Here is a 15,674-nt window from a genome sequence, read left to right as displayed (position 1 = left end):
TTCAAAACTTCCAAAGAAAGAATTGAGGGGCCATAAACTTGGGTGAGAAAACAATCATTTCTCTTATTCCACTAACTTCTATCAAATTTAACATTTCCTTCAATTACTAATGTAGGCAAAAGGCAAAATAACAGTACTAGTAATACTCAGGACTAGCAATACAACAGAAATCACAGATCGTTTCATTGTCCTATTACAGTGGTTGCACTTGTCCAAATATTGTTTATACTTATCACTACTTAAAAAGATAATTAGGGGTTGTTAATACTTATCACTACTTAAATATTGTTTATACTTATCACTACTTAAAAAGATAATTAGGGGTGCCTGGGTGGCTCAGTCATTTAAGCATCTGACTTCAGACCAGGTCAAGATCTCATGGTTCGGGAGTTCAAGCCCCGCGTCCAGCTCTTTGCTGACAGCTTGGAGCCTGGAGCCTGCTTCGAATTCTGTGTCTCCCTCTCTCTCTCTGCCCCTCCCGCACTCGTGCTCAGTCGCTCAGTCTCTCTCTCTCTCTCTCTCTCTCTCTCTCTCTCTCCCTCTCTCAAACATTACAACTAAGATAATTAGATTCAACTCTAAATCTTGTCATTAATGTATTACCAAAGCATGTAAATTACAAACTTATATTATTTTGATAACTTTCAATATAATTGGCTTTATGTGATTCTATTTTATGCATTTAAAACCGTACTGATTCAGGCTCTCTGACCATTTTTTACTTGATTCTTTTTGGTATTGAGTTGTATACGCTCTTTATATATTTTGGGTACTAGCCCCTTATCAGATACATCATTTGCAAATACCTTCTCCCATTCAGTAGGTAGTCTTGTCATTTTGTTGATGGTCTCCTGAGCTATACAAAAGCTTTTTATTTTGGTGTAGTCCCAATAGTTTATTTTTGCTTTTGTTTCCCTTGCCTCAGGAGACCTATCTAGGAAAATGTTTCTATGGCCCATGTCAAAGAAATTACTGCCTATGTCTTCTTCTGGGAGTTACACGGTTTCAGGTCTCACGTGTAGGTCCTTAATCCACTCTTGAGTTTGTTTTTGTGTACAGCGTAAGAAAGTGTTCCAGTTTCATTCTTTGGCACATAGCTATCCAGTTTTCCCACTGTATATTCTTGCTTCCTTTGTCATAGATTAATTGATCATATAAGCACAGGTTTATTTCTAGGGTCTCTATTCTATTCCATTGATCTCTGTGTGTATTTTTTGAGCCAGTACCATACCATTTTGATTACTACAGCTTTCTAGTATATCTTGAAGCTGGGATTGTGATGTCTCTAACCTTGTTCATCTTTCTCAAGACTGCTTTGGCTATTCAAGGTCTTTTGTGGTTCCATACAAATGTTCATATTATTTGTTCTATTTCTGTGAAAAATGCTATTGGTATTTTGATAGAGATTGCATTAAGTCTGTACATTGCTTTGTAGAACCAACAATATTGGTTCTCCCGATACAAGAGCATGGAGTATCCGTCCATTTGTTTGTGTCCTCCTCAATTTCCTTCATCACTGTTTTATAGTTTCCAGAGTACAGGTCTTTCACCTACATGGTTAAATTTACTCCCAGGTATTATATTCTTTTTGCTGCAATAGACATTTTTCCAAAGAAAACCTACAAATGGCCAACCAACACATGAAAAGCTGCTCAACATCACTATTCATCAGGGAAATGCCAATCAAAACCACAATGAGACAAAATCAAAACAAATGAGATCACAATCAAAACCACCTTACACCTGTCAGAATGGCTATGATCAAAAAAGACAAGGAAAAACAAATGCTGGAGAGAATGTGGGAGAAAAAAAGGAACGATATGCTCTGTTAGTGGGAATGCAAACTGGGGCAGCCACTGTTGGAAACGGTATGGAGATTCCTCAAAAAATTAAAAGTAGAATTACCATATGATTCAGTAATTCCCCTACTGGGACAAAGAACTGGAACAAAGAAAACAAAACCACTACTAAAAAGATACATGCACCTCTATGTTTACTATAGCATTATTTATAAGCCACAGTCAAGCTATAGAAGCAACCTGAGTGTCCATCAATAGATGAAAGAATAAACAAAATGTGGGGTGTGTGTATATGTGTACACACACACACACACACACACACATATATATATATATAATGGAATATTAGTTGGCCATAAAAAAGAATAAGATCTTGCCATTTTTGCAACACCATGGATAGATTTAGAGAGTAAAATGTTAAGTGAAGTGAGTCAGACAAAGACAAATACTATATGATTTCACTCATATGTGGAATTTAAGAAACAAAACAAATGAACAAAGAAAAAAAAAGAGACGAACCAAAAAAACAAACTCTTAAATACAGAGGACAAACTGGGGGTTGCAGCAGGGGATGGGAAAAGCAGGAATTTTATCAAGCTGTCAAAGTCCCAAGTCACAAAAGGTTAAGAAGCCTTGGACAATGGTTCTTAAATCAGATCCCACGGCCCTCATTTGGAAATCGAGAAAAAAACATTTCAGGGTTATCGCAATTAGCAGGCAGGATATCAATAAACTTCATGATATGCCTGTGACAGTCCCATACACCCAAAAAACTGAATGCCAAAACCATGCCAGTTGAGAAATATCTCAAGGATCAAATGGCAAGATTACCTCTTTGGTACCATGCTTTCCAAAGTTCCAAACTTAAGTGTTCATCCCAGAGTTCATTGGTATATTAGAATGTCTCTCGTCACTTGATTCTCTAATGTATACCACCCACTGAACAGATTTTCATCACTAAAATTTATTTTCCCCATGACCAACTAACAATCAAAAAAATAAAGAAGCGGGGGTGCTGGGTGGCTTTGTTGGTTAAGTGTCCTGCTTTGGCTCAGGTCATGATCACAGTCCGGGAGCTGGAGCCCCACGTCAGGCTCTGTGCTGACAACTCAAAGTCTGGATGGAGCCTGCTTCAGATTCTATGTCTCCCTCTCTCTCTGACCCTTCCCGCCCCTTTCTCTCTCTCTTTCTCAAAAATGAATAAACATTTTTAAAAAATTTTAAAAAGGAAGAAGAAAAAGAAAGAAAAAAGGAAATCACTTTTAAAAACAAATACAGTATCAATTATTCAGGAGTCAAATATTACTCTGAGGATTAGCTGAAAATTTAGTTTCTTTGCTAATTTTTAAAGTCTTTAATTTTTTAAATCATTTTGATTGTTAAAATGCTCTGCCAGGAAGAGATGGAAGGAGGAAAATATACGTATCAATCTGCTGATGTTTGACAACTATAAAAATATATTTAATTGACTGGAGAAAAAATGTGAAGCACAAATTATTCCACAGAATAATGTATGGAGACACTCTGTATATTTTACTTTTCCATATTCCTTCACATTTATTAGCCTATATAACTGAAGACTGTTATTAATAATAAAAAAAAAAAAAGCAGTTGCCTGTATAAGGCACTGACTTAAGTCCACAAAAAGATAATCTTTAAGATTACCTTTCAAGATACTTCTCATTAAACAGATGAAGCAAAGTGGCTTAATGAGATGAAGTAATTTATCTTGCCCAAAGAGAAAGTGACAGAGGCCAGGCCTGGAACCTAAGGCACTATTCTGAAGTACCAATTTCATCAAATTAACAGTACAAATAAGGGCTGCTTGTCAACTCCCCAACCAACAACCTCCTATCCTTTGCCCACATTCCTCCCAAAAAAGGGAAGTGAGAAAGCTGGAAGTAAAGATATAAGTTAGAGAACTAGCAGAGAGGCTGACTCTTTCACTCTGCATTCTTCTGACTGCACGGTGATACTAGCTGGCAAGAAAAAAGAAACCTAAAAACAAATGTAAGGAAATGGTGCTAAGAAGAATCTGGAAGTGGCTGTCATCTTCCTCCACTATTGATCCCACAAAAAAACAGTGGTGGATGACAGACTAGGCAAACCCAAAGTTCTATTTCATGCAAGTGTAAACAAGTCAAAATATCAGCAAGGATCAGTTTTAAGATAAAATCAAATAATCATGATGGACCTACTGCTATCTACATTGGTCTCATTCATGGCTTATTCCTACCAGCTGTCACCTACACATCCATTACTGGTTTTTCTACCTCAACTGTACTTGAAACGAAGATGCAGAGCTGTACGTTTAATAATACAATCAAATCCAATCCCAGTGGCCAGTATTATGGTCAATGCCTGTATCACAAACTTTCTACCACGTAAGAACCTGCATAGGTAATCCAGCCTCTGCTGAGTAAAACAAAGACTTTATACCTTCCTTAAGGCATTTGGTCTAAATGGGAAAACAAGTATCTATCACTCTCTCATGCATATATCTATATCCATATATACACATACATCCCTCAAGTGAGAAGCAGGAGATACTAAAAAATTTATTTTAAAACTCAAATTGTCTGGGCTAAAAGTATACCAAAATTCAGGACATTTACAGTAAGAGACAGTAAAAGAAAATTCCATGAAAAGGGAACTGATCATATCCAAAACATACAGAGGGGACTTCTCTTTTGATCTCTAGGAAAAATCAGTATTAAATAGTGGATGAATATAACTGAACCTCACAAAAAAAGGACTCTAAACCAAATTAACAGAATTACAATAATTAACTCTTTAAATAAAGCTTAACTACTAGTATCTTCCTAATATTTAGTCTTTCGCTTGTTAGTTCTTTTCATCTAATTAACATTCTGGACAATATACCTTGTAGATAGATATGTGGATTCACAGAAGCAAGTAATTTTTAGACCCAAAGGTACTTTAACGGTCACTCAATCCAATTCTACTTCACAAATGAGGAAACTAAGGGCCAGGAAAGTTAAATAACTTCTTTGAGGTCACACAAAATGCATCCCTTACTATTTGGAAAATTAGTATGAAGGGTATGCTTTCTTTAAAAAGATTCTGGAGACTTCTTCTATAATCCTTAATTTAAATTTCATTTAAAAAAGGCAATACACATCCTACCATTATATTGTGAAATACGTAAAATATCGTTATCCCATTAAAACACCTTACAAACTTAAGGTCTATAAAAATACCCTAAGTATCCAAATTCACCTTGGATCAAACTATGGATTAAAACAATTTAATTAACAATTTAACTTCATAACTTTTGGTCATAATGTTATATACACACCAGCAGTAAATGTCTAAAGGGCAGCTCCTGACTAAAGCCTCATTCTCAGGAAAGTAGCCCTTAACAGCACTTATGTACTAACCTCCCCTGTCAGACTGTCAGACTTATAGGTACACAGACACCTGATTCAAGCCAAACCAATAATGACCAGGATCTGCGATTCTGAAACAAAGGAAACATAACAATGATGATAACAGCTAATATTTATTGACTGCTTACTGAATGCCACAAACTGTCCCAAGCACACAATTCATGCTCTCAACAACCCATGAGATTTTATAGATGAACTCAAAACCATTCAGTCTGGCTCAAAGAAGAAGATATGCACTTCACCACAACACTATACTACTACCTCTCAAATGACTGGGAATTGTTAGAGTTTAGTGATATTAATGTCACTTGCTGCTAAAAAGCCCATAGCTGCCCTGGTTCCTGGCATTCTCAAGCCTTGACCGTTCAAGCCTTCTTTGGGGTCTTCAAGGCAACACCTAGGAATCTTAAAGAAACCAGATTTGGTTTCTGTTACTTGAAATCAACCTAATGATCCTACCTGTTAAACATTTTTAGGCCTCGTTTTTAGAGACCTGATACTGATGAAATCTAAACTTACCCCACAGATAAATCATTCCTTAAAAGTTTGTGTTAAAGAAATGAGTTTACCAAAAAAAAATAAAATTAAAAAATTAAAAAAAAAAAAAAAAGAAAGAAATGTGTTTACAAAAGGCATTCACCTTAAAGCTTCTTTCATATCATTCCCCGAGGCAAAAATTTTTAATGACTCTTCCATGGTAGTATAGAACAATGAAAATGTAATAAACTTAGGTATCATCTAGTTCTCAACCCACTCATTTTACAGATGGAAGCAGTACAGTGGTAAAGGTCAGAGCTCTAGACTCAATCACTCACAGGATTTGAGTTCAAATACTGGCTTTACTATGTTCTAGTCCAAGTAGGAGTGAACTTCGGCAAGATACTTAATCTCCAAAGCCTGCTTCGTCTTCTAGAAAAGACTTAACAGCACCTACTATACATCCTATCATTATAATGAGTCGTAAACCACCTACTGAGTTTAACAAAGTGCCTGGCATGTACTCAACACACTCACTAACGCACAATAAATGGTAGCTGTGATGGTAGTGATGAATGACCTGAGACTCAGAGAAGGTAGGCAACTTTCCCAGATCATTTGGCCACTAAAGAACAGAAACAAAACTAGAAAGAGACTTCACACTTGCAAGTCAGTGCTCTTTTTTCTACACCATTCTACAACCCCCTGGGCTAACATTTGAAACTATCTGTCATCTGGTATAATTGTACCCCTTTTGCAGCCTTATCTCCACCTCAACTTCTATTCATTAATTCGCCAAATATTTAGTAAGTGCCTTCTTTGTTACAAACAGTTTCTAGTGTTGAAGATATAGCACAGAACAAAGTAAGAAGAAGTAAAAGCCATATGTAAGTCCAAAAAAACCAAAGAGAAAGAGCTAAGAGAATGGCGTGCTCAGAAATGATGCAGTACTTCCTTTACTCTACTTAACATCCACAGAAATTGCTGTAAACATTCCTGGATTCCGGGTGCCCGGGTGGCTCATTCGGTTAAGCGTCCAACTTCCACTCAAGTCATGAACTTGTGGTTCACGAGTTCAAGCCCACGTCAGGCTCTGTGCTGACAGCTCGGAGCCTGAAGCCTGCTTCAGATTCTGTGTCTCCCTCCCTCTCTGCCCCTCCCCAGTTCGCACTCTGTTTCTCTCCCCCTCAAAAATAAATAAAAACATTTTAAAAAAATTTTTAATAAAAAAGTAAACATTCCTGGATTCAAGTATTTGCTTCAACACACACCACACAATCAAACCTGAAAGCCCAACTTGTTAAATCTCTCTCCAATTCCTCTATACATTCTAGTAACAGTTTTCTCTAATTCTTAACTATACTACAATTTAACTATTTCTAATGCTCTTTGTCAGGTCAACTTAACCTGGTAGTTTCTGCTAACTTTCCAGATATGTTTTTGACCTCAATGACTCATTTACATTTCCCGAAGTCAAGTTCTGTATCATATTCTTCCTTTAATTTTAATCCTAGCAACACTCCAGCACACAGCCTTACAAATACTCTTATCCATGGTTACCCCTTCAAAAGTTTCCTGATGTCATATTTAGATAACACCGGGCACTCAGATGATAACTGGCTAGTATATGCTTTTGTTGAAAGAATAAATGCTCAGTGTTTTTACAATATCAATTTACGAAATTTTATTTTATACCCTCTCTAGAACTCCTCTATACTGAAACATGAAATGTATTAGTGCCAAAAAAAACTCTGAAATGTAAGAAACACTGAATATATTCCTACTCTCACTGTTGCTTAAAATATTAAGAGGATATCAAAATTAGGCAACTAAAGCATAAAAGGAGAAATGGCAATTCAAATCAGTCATGATCTTTTTCTTTAAAAATAAGCAGAATTAGGGGCGCCTGGGTGGCTTGGTCGGTTAAGCGTCCGACTTCGGCTCAGGTCATGATCTCACAGTCCGTGAGTTCGAGCCCCACGTCGGGCTCTGTGCTGGCAGCTCGGAGCCTGGAGCCTGTTTCGGATTCTGTGTCTCCCTCTCTCTCTGCCCCTCCCCTGTTCATGCTCTGTCTCTGTCTCAAAAATAAATAAACATTAAAAAAAAAATTAAAAAAAAATAAGCAGAATTGGACACCTGGGTGGTTCAGTCAGTTAAGCGTCTGACTTCAGCTCAGGTCATGATCTCGCAGTTCAAGAGTTCGAGCCCCGCGTCAGGCTCTGTGCTGACAGCTCAGAGCCTGGAGCTGTCTTCAGATTCTGTGTCTCCCTCTTTCTGCCCTTCCCCTGCTCATACTCGGTCTCTCTCTCAAAAATAAATAAAACATTTTTAAAAATTGAAAATAAGAATCACATGCTTTATAGAAATTTTGGTTCACTCTAATACAAAAAGGTATCTTATACAAATCTACATACACCTATGAGAAGGGTAATTAACACAAAATAAAAATATTGCAGCCATACCTGTGTGTTCAAAATTGTGTATTTAAAGGGGCCTCTCACTCAAGAGGGAAAAAATATATACATTTAGTATTTAGGTACATGTTGTATCAAAGTAAGAAACCAAAAAGAATTCCATGAATAATTTCCCAAAATCTGCTAATGAATTACACACACACGTATGCACGCACACACAGTGTTTCATAAAAACATAGATCTTAGTATAGAAAGAAAAAAAAAGAGGCTCATTCAACACTTAACCAACATTTAGCAAACATATATTATGTTCCAGGCACAGTTTCAGATACTCGGAATACATTAATGAACAAAATATGCAAAGATCCTTGTCCTTACATAGATTATATTCTATTAAAATAAAATCTAAACAATAAAAAATAATAGTTTCCCACAAATTTCTTACATGCTTATGGTAACGTAAACATTCAGATAAACATAATGGTACCACTACAGAGAAGCAAAGTAAATAAACTTCTAAGAAAAAAGGAAAAAGAAACAGAAAATCTGAAAAGCCAAAAGCAAAAATCATACACAATTAAGTGATGAAAAACTACAGTTAGCAATTTACTTACTTATTTGTTTTAATAATTTATTGTTTTTAATGTTTATTTACTTGAGACACACACACACACCGGGGATGGGCAGAGAGAGAGAGACACGTACGGAATCTGAAGCAGGCTCCAGGCTCTGAGCTGTCAGCACAGAGCCCGATGCGGGGCTCAAACTCTTGAACTGCAAGATCATGACCTGAGCTGAAGTTGGACACTCAACCGACTGAGTCACCCAGGCGCCCCTAGTTAGTAATTTAATATTCCAATCAAATCAATGTCATCTTTCAAAGTTCCCCAATTACAAAAAGTAAAACAATGCTTACAAAACCTGTAATGAACTTAACAGTTCAGAAGCTAATTTGGGATTCTGTAAGAAGTCAACATGAATCACAGTGGTTATAAGAACGGGTTTTGTGATATTAAAACCAAGGGCATGAATTATAGCCCTGCCAGTTACTAACAGTGAGACCCACAGTTTTTTCATCCATAAAACAGAAACAATAATACTACATAGGCTGTTGTTACAAAGATTCAATGAAAACCAAAAACAGGAAGCAATTCAAATATCCAGATGGATGGATGAATATATTACAACAATTCACTAGAATACTGTTCAGTAATAAAAAGGAATGGACTGATACATGTAACAAGGATGAATCGTTAATGCATCATGCTAAGCAAAAGAAGCCTGACACAAAAGAGTATGTGAAATCCATTTAAATGTAATTCTAGAAAAAACAATACTAAAATCTATAGGGAAAGAAAACAAATGAGTAATTGCTTAGAACTACTGGTGTAGATGGAATGACTTGCAAAGGAGCACAAGGGAATTTTTGGGGTGTTTGAAATGTTGCTTTATCTTGATTGTGGTGGCATTTCCTTGTGTGTACATGTTTGTCAAAACTCATAAACTCTATGCTTTAAATGAGCACATTTTATTGCATATAAATAACTCAAAAAACTTAATTTTAAAAAGGATTAAATGAACTAATCGTATGTAAAGTTATTAACATAGTATCTGGGACACAAGTAGTAGTCGAAAAATGGTTAAGTACTGTATTATCAAAAAACATCAACTATCTCTATACAACACTCAAGGGGTGTTGTGATGATCACCTGATCATTCTGGTTTAGATTCTAAATAAACACAAGTTAACAGTATTTGACCTAAATCAAGTGTCATGTAGAGCACTATAGAGACCAAGTTTAGGAGGATGCCTACTGGCAGACCTTAGGCAAAAGACAAGGAAAATGAGGAAAGGGAACAAAAGAAGATGCCTACATGTCCAAAAGAAAAGAAAGAGCTAAGAGAATGATGAGAGTGCTACCAATGTCAAAGAATGCCTAGATTATCTCATCTAAGTATTATCAAAATATAACTCAAAACTGAGTCAATGACTATATAAACAAAGTCTAATAATAATCCAATAGACACAGTTTTTAATTTTACCGGGGCGGGGTGGGGGCGGAGTGAGAATGGAGGTTAAGATTCATGAAGGTGGTTCAAGTGAAGTCAAAAGATTCTGTCAACCAAGCAGGAAAGGAGTCATATTGTGGATAGTTAGAAATGCAAAGCAACAATTATAAATCCACAAGCCAAGGTTATTTTTTTTTTACAAGTCTATATAATTTAAAAAATACTTACAAAAGTAACTAGAACATGTTGGTAATGGAAGCTGAATTGAAATACAACTCAGGGGCACCTGGGTGGCTCAGTCAGTTAAGGGTCTGACTCCTGATTTCAGCTCAGGTCATGATCTCATGGTTGTGAGTATAAGCCTGCTTGAGATTCTGTCTCCCTCTCTCTGTGCCTCCCCTGCTTGCGTGAATGCCCTCTCTCTCTCAAAATAAACATACATTAAAAAAAAAAAAGAAATACAACTCAAATGAAACACAAAACATTTATGAAATTTATATTTTACTGCTGCTTAGAACTGCTTTTCAAGGCAGAACAGTTTTTTAATTTTATTTCGAGAGGGAGTGCACATGAGCGAGAAAAGGGCAGAGAGAGAGAGGGAGAGAGAGAGGGAGACAGAGAAACTGTCAGAGCAGAGCCCGACTTAGGGCTTGATCCCACAAACCATGAGATCATGACCTGAGCCGAAATCAAGCGGAAGCTTAACTGACTGAGCCACCCAGGTGCCGAAGGCAGAACATTTTTTTAAAATGAACAAATAATTCTGCTTAATAACAGAAGTCCTGTAAACAGGACCAGAAGAACTGAATCGACTGTCACTCATGTAAGCACAAGTCTTCTTACACGTTAATTTAAAAAAGAGGAAAGAAAAAACAAACACCCCAACTGTACATTCTGGGAAGCAAAAGATAGTTATAAATCTTAACTGTCAGGGTTTGTTCAGTTTTGTTTTGATTTTAAGTACCACCACTTGTAACATCAAAGAGGCAGAAAGGACCAAAGAGTCAGAAGTCCTGGGTTTCAACTCTAGTTCCATCATAAACTGGATTTCTTCTTCCCTGGAAGTGGGCAACTGAAGCAGGCTACTGAAAATAATCCAATATAATCTGATTTCCCATCTCCAGATTGAAAGTCACAACTGTTACTGAAAAAGTTAACAGTGAAAGGGTTTAATTATTTGTTTTTAATACATCATTAAAAAAATAACTAAACTGCAAGTTTTCTTCCTAAATTCAGGTAAAATACCAAGACACATGTGGCAAACTAAGAACCAAAAGCTGTAAGTATATTGCTGCTCAGTTCACAAAAAGTAACTTATCTTTCGGGTTAATTGTTCATTCTAGAACAAGCTTCTTGATTTTAGTTCTTCTCAAACCCAAATAACTGGATCCAAGTAATTACATCACTACTGATACTTGAAGATTCATAAGCTACTTCTCCTCTTGGGTCAAATCCCATACAATAATATTAACAAAAATTTAACTTTGTGGAATACAAAGTTGTGTTTTTTAAAGTCCAATTCAATTCTTGTACATACTATAACTTTATTTTAATTATCGTTCCCATGGAAAATTGAGCTGCTAGAAATAAACTTCATTTTTAAAACAAAAAGAATATTCTCATATGACTTAGATCTAAATCTACAGCAAATGTTGGGTTTTCATCTTATTTTTTGAAAACCTCAATACTTAATGTTCATCCCGATACCGTTGCCATATTCATTTTCTCCTGGAAGTGTAAGACTTCCAAGTAATCAAAGACCAAAGAAAAATGTGATTAAATCACAGCAGAAAGTAGTAATAACAGGGTAATATAATGAGGTCAGAACTGGAGCAGCCAATCAAAGGCATAAAAGCATTTCCTGCAATATTAATAGTCAAAAGAGAAAACCAATCACAGAAACCTCGAGCCTTCTTCTGACAGTCACAGAAGCAAGAGAACCAATCCACGCACACCCAGGGTTGACAATAAGGCGGGACCGCAGGTTCATTGAAGAAATCCTTGAGGGTGCAGTTACTATGAACTTCGCACGCAAGTTAACACCACTCCAGAGTCATAAACACAGTCAAGCCAGACAAAATTCAACAGTATGCCAAATTCCATCAGGGAGAAAAGCAGAATCTTTGCAGAAACCGTTGTGTTATCAAAAATGCAACCGTCAATTTGGATGCATTAAATCCTCAACTTCCAAAAGACCACCCTCTATGATGACAATTCCCGGGGACGCGGCGCGGGGACAGGGCAGCGCCAGCGGCTCGTAGGTGAACATCCCTGTTTGCTTTCTAACGCTGTGTGCCGAACCGGTGCCGTCCCGGCTAGGTGGGCAGCGCCGTCCCTCTCGCCGCCGCGGAGCCAGCCGGTCAACGGCTCTCTACCGCTACACCCCGCTGGGTAGTCGCGGCTCCCGCCCTCCCCCGCCGCAGTGCTGCACCGCCTCATCCCGCTGCACCACCGCCGGCCGGGGAGCCGGGATTACCTTGCTAGGAGGAAGGTGTTTGTTATGAACGCGCTTTACTTTCCACAAGTAATTTCAACGAGAACCCAATGCAAAACTAAATTTGAAAGTGGGAAGAGAAAACCTTTCCTAGCCAAAAGATCCCTCGCCCATTAATTAACCCCGTGCCGGAGGAAGGTTCGGAGTGGAAGGTAAACAGAGGCCGTACGCCAAGTGCGGCCAGAACATCCCCTGCGCCATTCCCGGCCGCCGCTTACGGCAAGGCCCCCTTACGGCAGCGTAAGCGGCGCTGCGAGCTAATCACAACACTGGGACGCAACAACATGGCGGCCGCGGGCGGGCGCTGCGCCGGCCGAGAGGGTTTACGCTACTCCGCCGGCGTAGGGTCCCATGCGTTGGAGCGGCAGCGGCGCCCTCCAGCGAGCGTAAAGCGCTCTGTGAATGGCGAGGCCCGACTGACAAAGGGGAGGGGGGAGGAGGGAAGGGGGGGTAATAAACACTCGAGTCCCTACCGATTCCTCCTCCTTCTCCATCCCGGTGGGCATCTGGGGCACGGCCCGGTTGATGGAGACGCAGTCGTTGAGATCAGGCATGTCCTTGCCGCGGTAGATAGGCAGCGGTTTGGCGGCGTCCAGCGCCCGCGCTCGGAAGGAGAGTTTACTCATTGTCTCCCCGCCTTACAGGAACAGCCCGGGCGGCGGCGGCGGGGCGGGCGGGGAGGGGGGGAGGACTCCCGCCGCCTCCTCCACCTCCTTCCTCAGTGCAGCGCGGCCGGCCCGCTCCTCCTCCTCCTCCTCACTGCCCCCGGCCACAGCATGGGCGCCCACCCCGCCCGAAAACAGACCCCCGCCGCCCGCGGCCGCTTCCACACACTAGATCCGCCGCTCGCCCGCCCGATCCGCTCCCTGCGCCATGGCCAACATGGCGGACATTACCACAGCGGCGGCGAGCGATCCCGGCAGCCCGCGCGAGAGCGCGCCCCCGCCGCGGGGACGCGCCTCGCCCTCTCCCTCCCTCCCTCCTTCCTCTCCCTTCCCCTCCCTCGCCTGCCCACCCACTCTCTCCGCGGCGCTGCCGGCCCGCGAGAGCGTGCTCAGCCTCGGGCCGCTCGGGGGAGAGGGGGCGGCGGTGGCCCTCGGCTCGTTGGTCCGCGTCTCGCCGTGTGGCAGGTGCCAGGTGCGCAAGTTAACCCGCGCCCCCGAGCGTGCACCTTTGCCTCCGCGGCCCCGACACCCCGCTCGCAGAGTGCCCCGAGGGAAAGCGCCGGGCAAAGCTCGGCCGCGCGGAGCAGCGCGTGTCTGCAGAAGTCCGTGAGCGGGAAAGGAAGATGTCAACCAGTGCACAACAGCCACCAGCGAGCCTGTACTTAGCGCAGTCTCCACCGTGCCCCGAACGCCAGCTAATTCGCACATCCCCGTGAGGTGCGAAAGGTCCCCTCCGTCTGCCCACTCAGAGCGGCGCAGATCTGCGGAGTCCCGCCCGCCCCGAAAACGGTCAAGCAGCCCCTCCACCCTGTATCCTCTATTCAGTACCTGCCCCAAAGAGCTCTCCGTGGTAATACATCCTCGCTCATCCTTCGCGGGGAGGATGCTAATGGCAGCAGTGAGGGTTAATGTTTGAGGCTGCCAAATGCAACAAGTGCCCTTGAACCTGTCACCCAAACTTATTAGAGTTATTTAGTGGATGGTAGATATTATTCTGATTTCAAAAACAGTGTTCTTAGGAGTTAAACTTATGAAAGTTAATCAAGGCAGCACACATTTCCGAAGTGGCAGATGTGTGTGAAATACTGGGTATTATGGAAGACGCAAAGAAGTTTGAAATAAAGTTCCAACCCTCAGAGATCTTTCACGTTAATGAGATGATAGGTTGGTTGGAAAGATGAGTAACAGTAAGAGATGTAAATAGTTGAAGAACTGGGCAAAAAGTAATATAAATGATGGGAAAAAATTAAAAGTGTAAATTCTTTACACAGGAGATGACACAAGGCAGTAGGACATGATTAGTTGCCAAGTGAGTTGCACAGGCAACAATGGCTATAAGAGAGCAGAGAAAGGAGACATTACATTAGCTTGAACTGGGTAGAGAATGTTCTAAAGAGGAAGGGAAATGAAGTTGACACAAATTAAGTAAGTACCAAGACTATTGTTGACATCAATCTTGGTTAGCCAAGAGTTCCTTGGTTAGTCTTTTAAGCATTACAGCGTTCTTACAAAATCCCTAGGAAGACTAACACATTTTACTATTTTCTAATAACTGATAAAAATTCTATTTAGCTCAGAGAAAAGTAGGTGGTTGGCTGAAGACTAGAAGTGAAAAAAATGATTTCTACAGTCATTTCTATATGGCATCAAAATTCTTCCTCCATCATTTCCCCCTCATCTACTTGTTCCCCTCTTCCTTTTTCCTCTTCTTCCTCTTCTCACTTCTCACCACATTCCCCTTTGAGGCAAAATGGTAGATATGGACTTTGTGGCACAGTCTAACACATTTGACCCAGAAAACCTCAAGCAGTATTTAGCAAGGGTTAAGTGTTTTCCATCTACTTTGTTGTTGGAAACAATGGAGATGTTATGACTCACTTCTTGTAAGCAGTACTTTTCTCAAGCTTATGGGCATGTCCTGCTCGAGGTACTACCCTCTGGAGCAGTTCTAGTTCTCTGCAAAGAACATGATCTTATTGGTAGTGGTCAACACTGCAAGTGTAAAAGGGGGTAGAGGGAGCCATGGTTGAAGAAATGAGTCATCCAGGGTTTTTATCTGGGTGCCTAGCACTTCTCAGATTCAGAAAAGATAACTTTTCCCCCCTCTATATTGTTATTCTCTTCCTCTTTTTTTAATGTTTATTTATTTTGAGAGACAAAAAGAGTGCGAGTAGGGAAGAGCCAACGTTTTTTGAGTTTCCTTTTTTACAAGTCTGTATAATTTAAAAAATACTTAGAAAATAATTAGAACATGTTGTTTATAATGGAAGCTGAAATACAACTCAAATGAAACACAAAACATTCATGAAATTTATATTTTACTGCTGCTTAGAACTGTTTATCAAGGCAGAACATTTTTAAATTTTCTTTTAAGTTTATATTTATTTTGAGAGAGAACGTGCATG

The 15,674-nt window shown here is 40.0% G+C and overlaps 1 protein-coding gene across 3 annotated transcripts in view; it reads right to left on the bottom strand.

The window, feature by feature from the left end:
- EPC2 (enhancer of polycomb homolog 2) overlaps positions 1-13,499 on the bottom strand; it is a 121,097-nt gene extending 107,598 nt beyond the window's left edge. For 2 of the 3 annotated variants that reach the window (XM_006935276.5, XM_003990752.6), the window contains exon 1: positions 13,078-13,497. In XM_006935276.5, the coding sequence (XP_006935338.1) occupies positions 13,078-13,230 (153 nt within the window). In that variant the 5' untranslated portion in view covers positions 13,231-13,497. Of the gene's footprint in view, positions 1-13,077 lie in introns of all 3 variants that reach the window. The other variant, XM_006935275.5, reaches the window with a different exon arrangement.
- Positions 13,500-15,674: the final 2,175 nt, after the last annotated feature.

Source organism: Felis catus, chromosome C1 (genome assembly GCF_018350175.1).
Source record: "Felis catus isolate Fca126 chromosome C1, F.catus_Fca126_mat1.0, whole genome shotgun sequence".
Lineage (NCBI taxonomy): Eukaryota > Metazoa > Chordata > Mammalia > Carnivora > Felidae > Felis > Felis catus.
The sequence above is the reverse complement of the archived record's forward strand: the minus strand, read 5'-3'. Positions and strand labels throughout refer to the sequence as shown.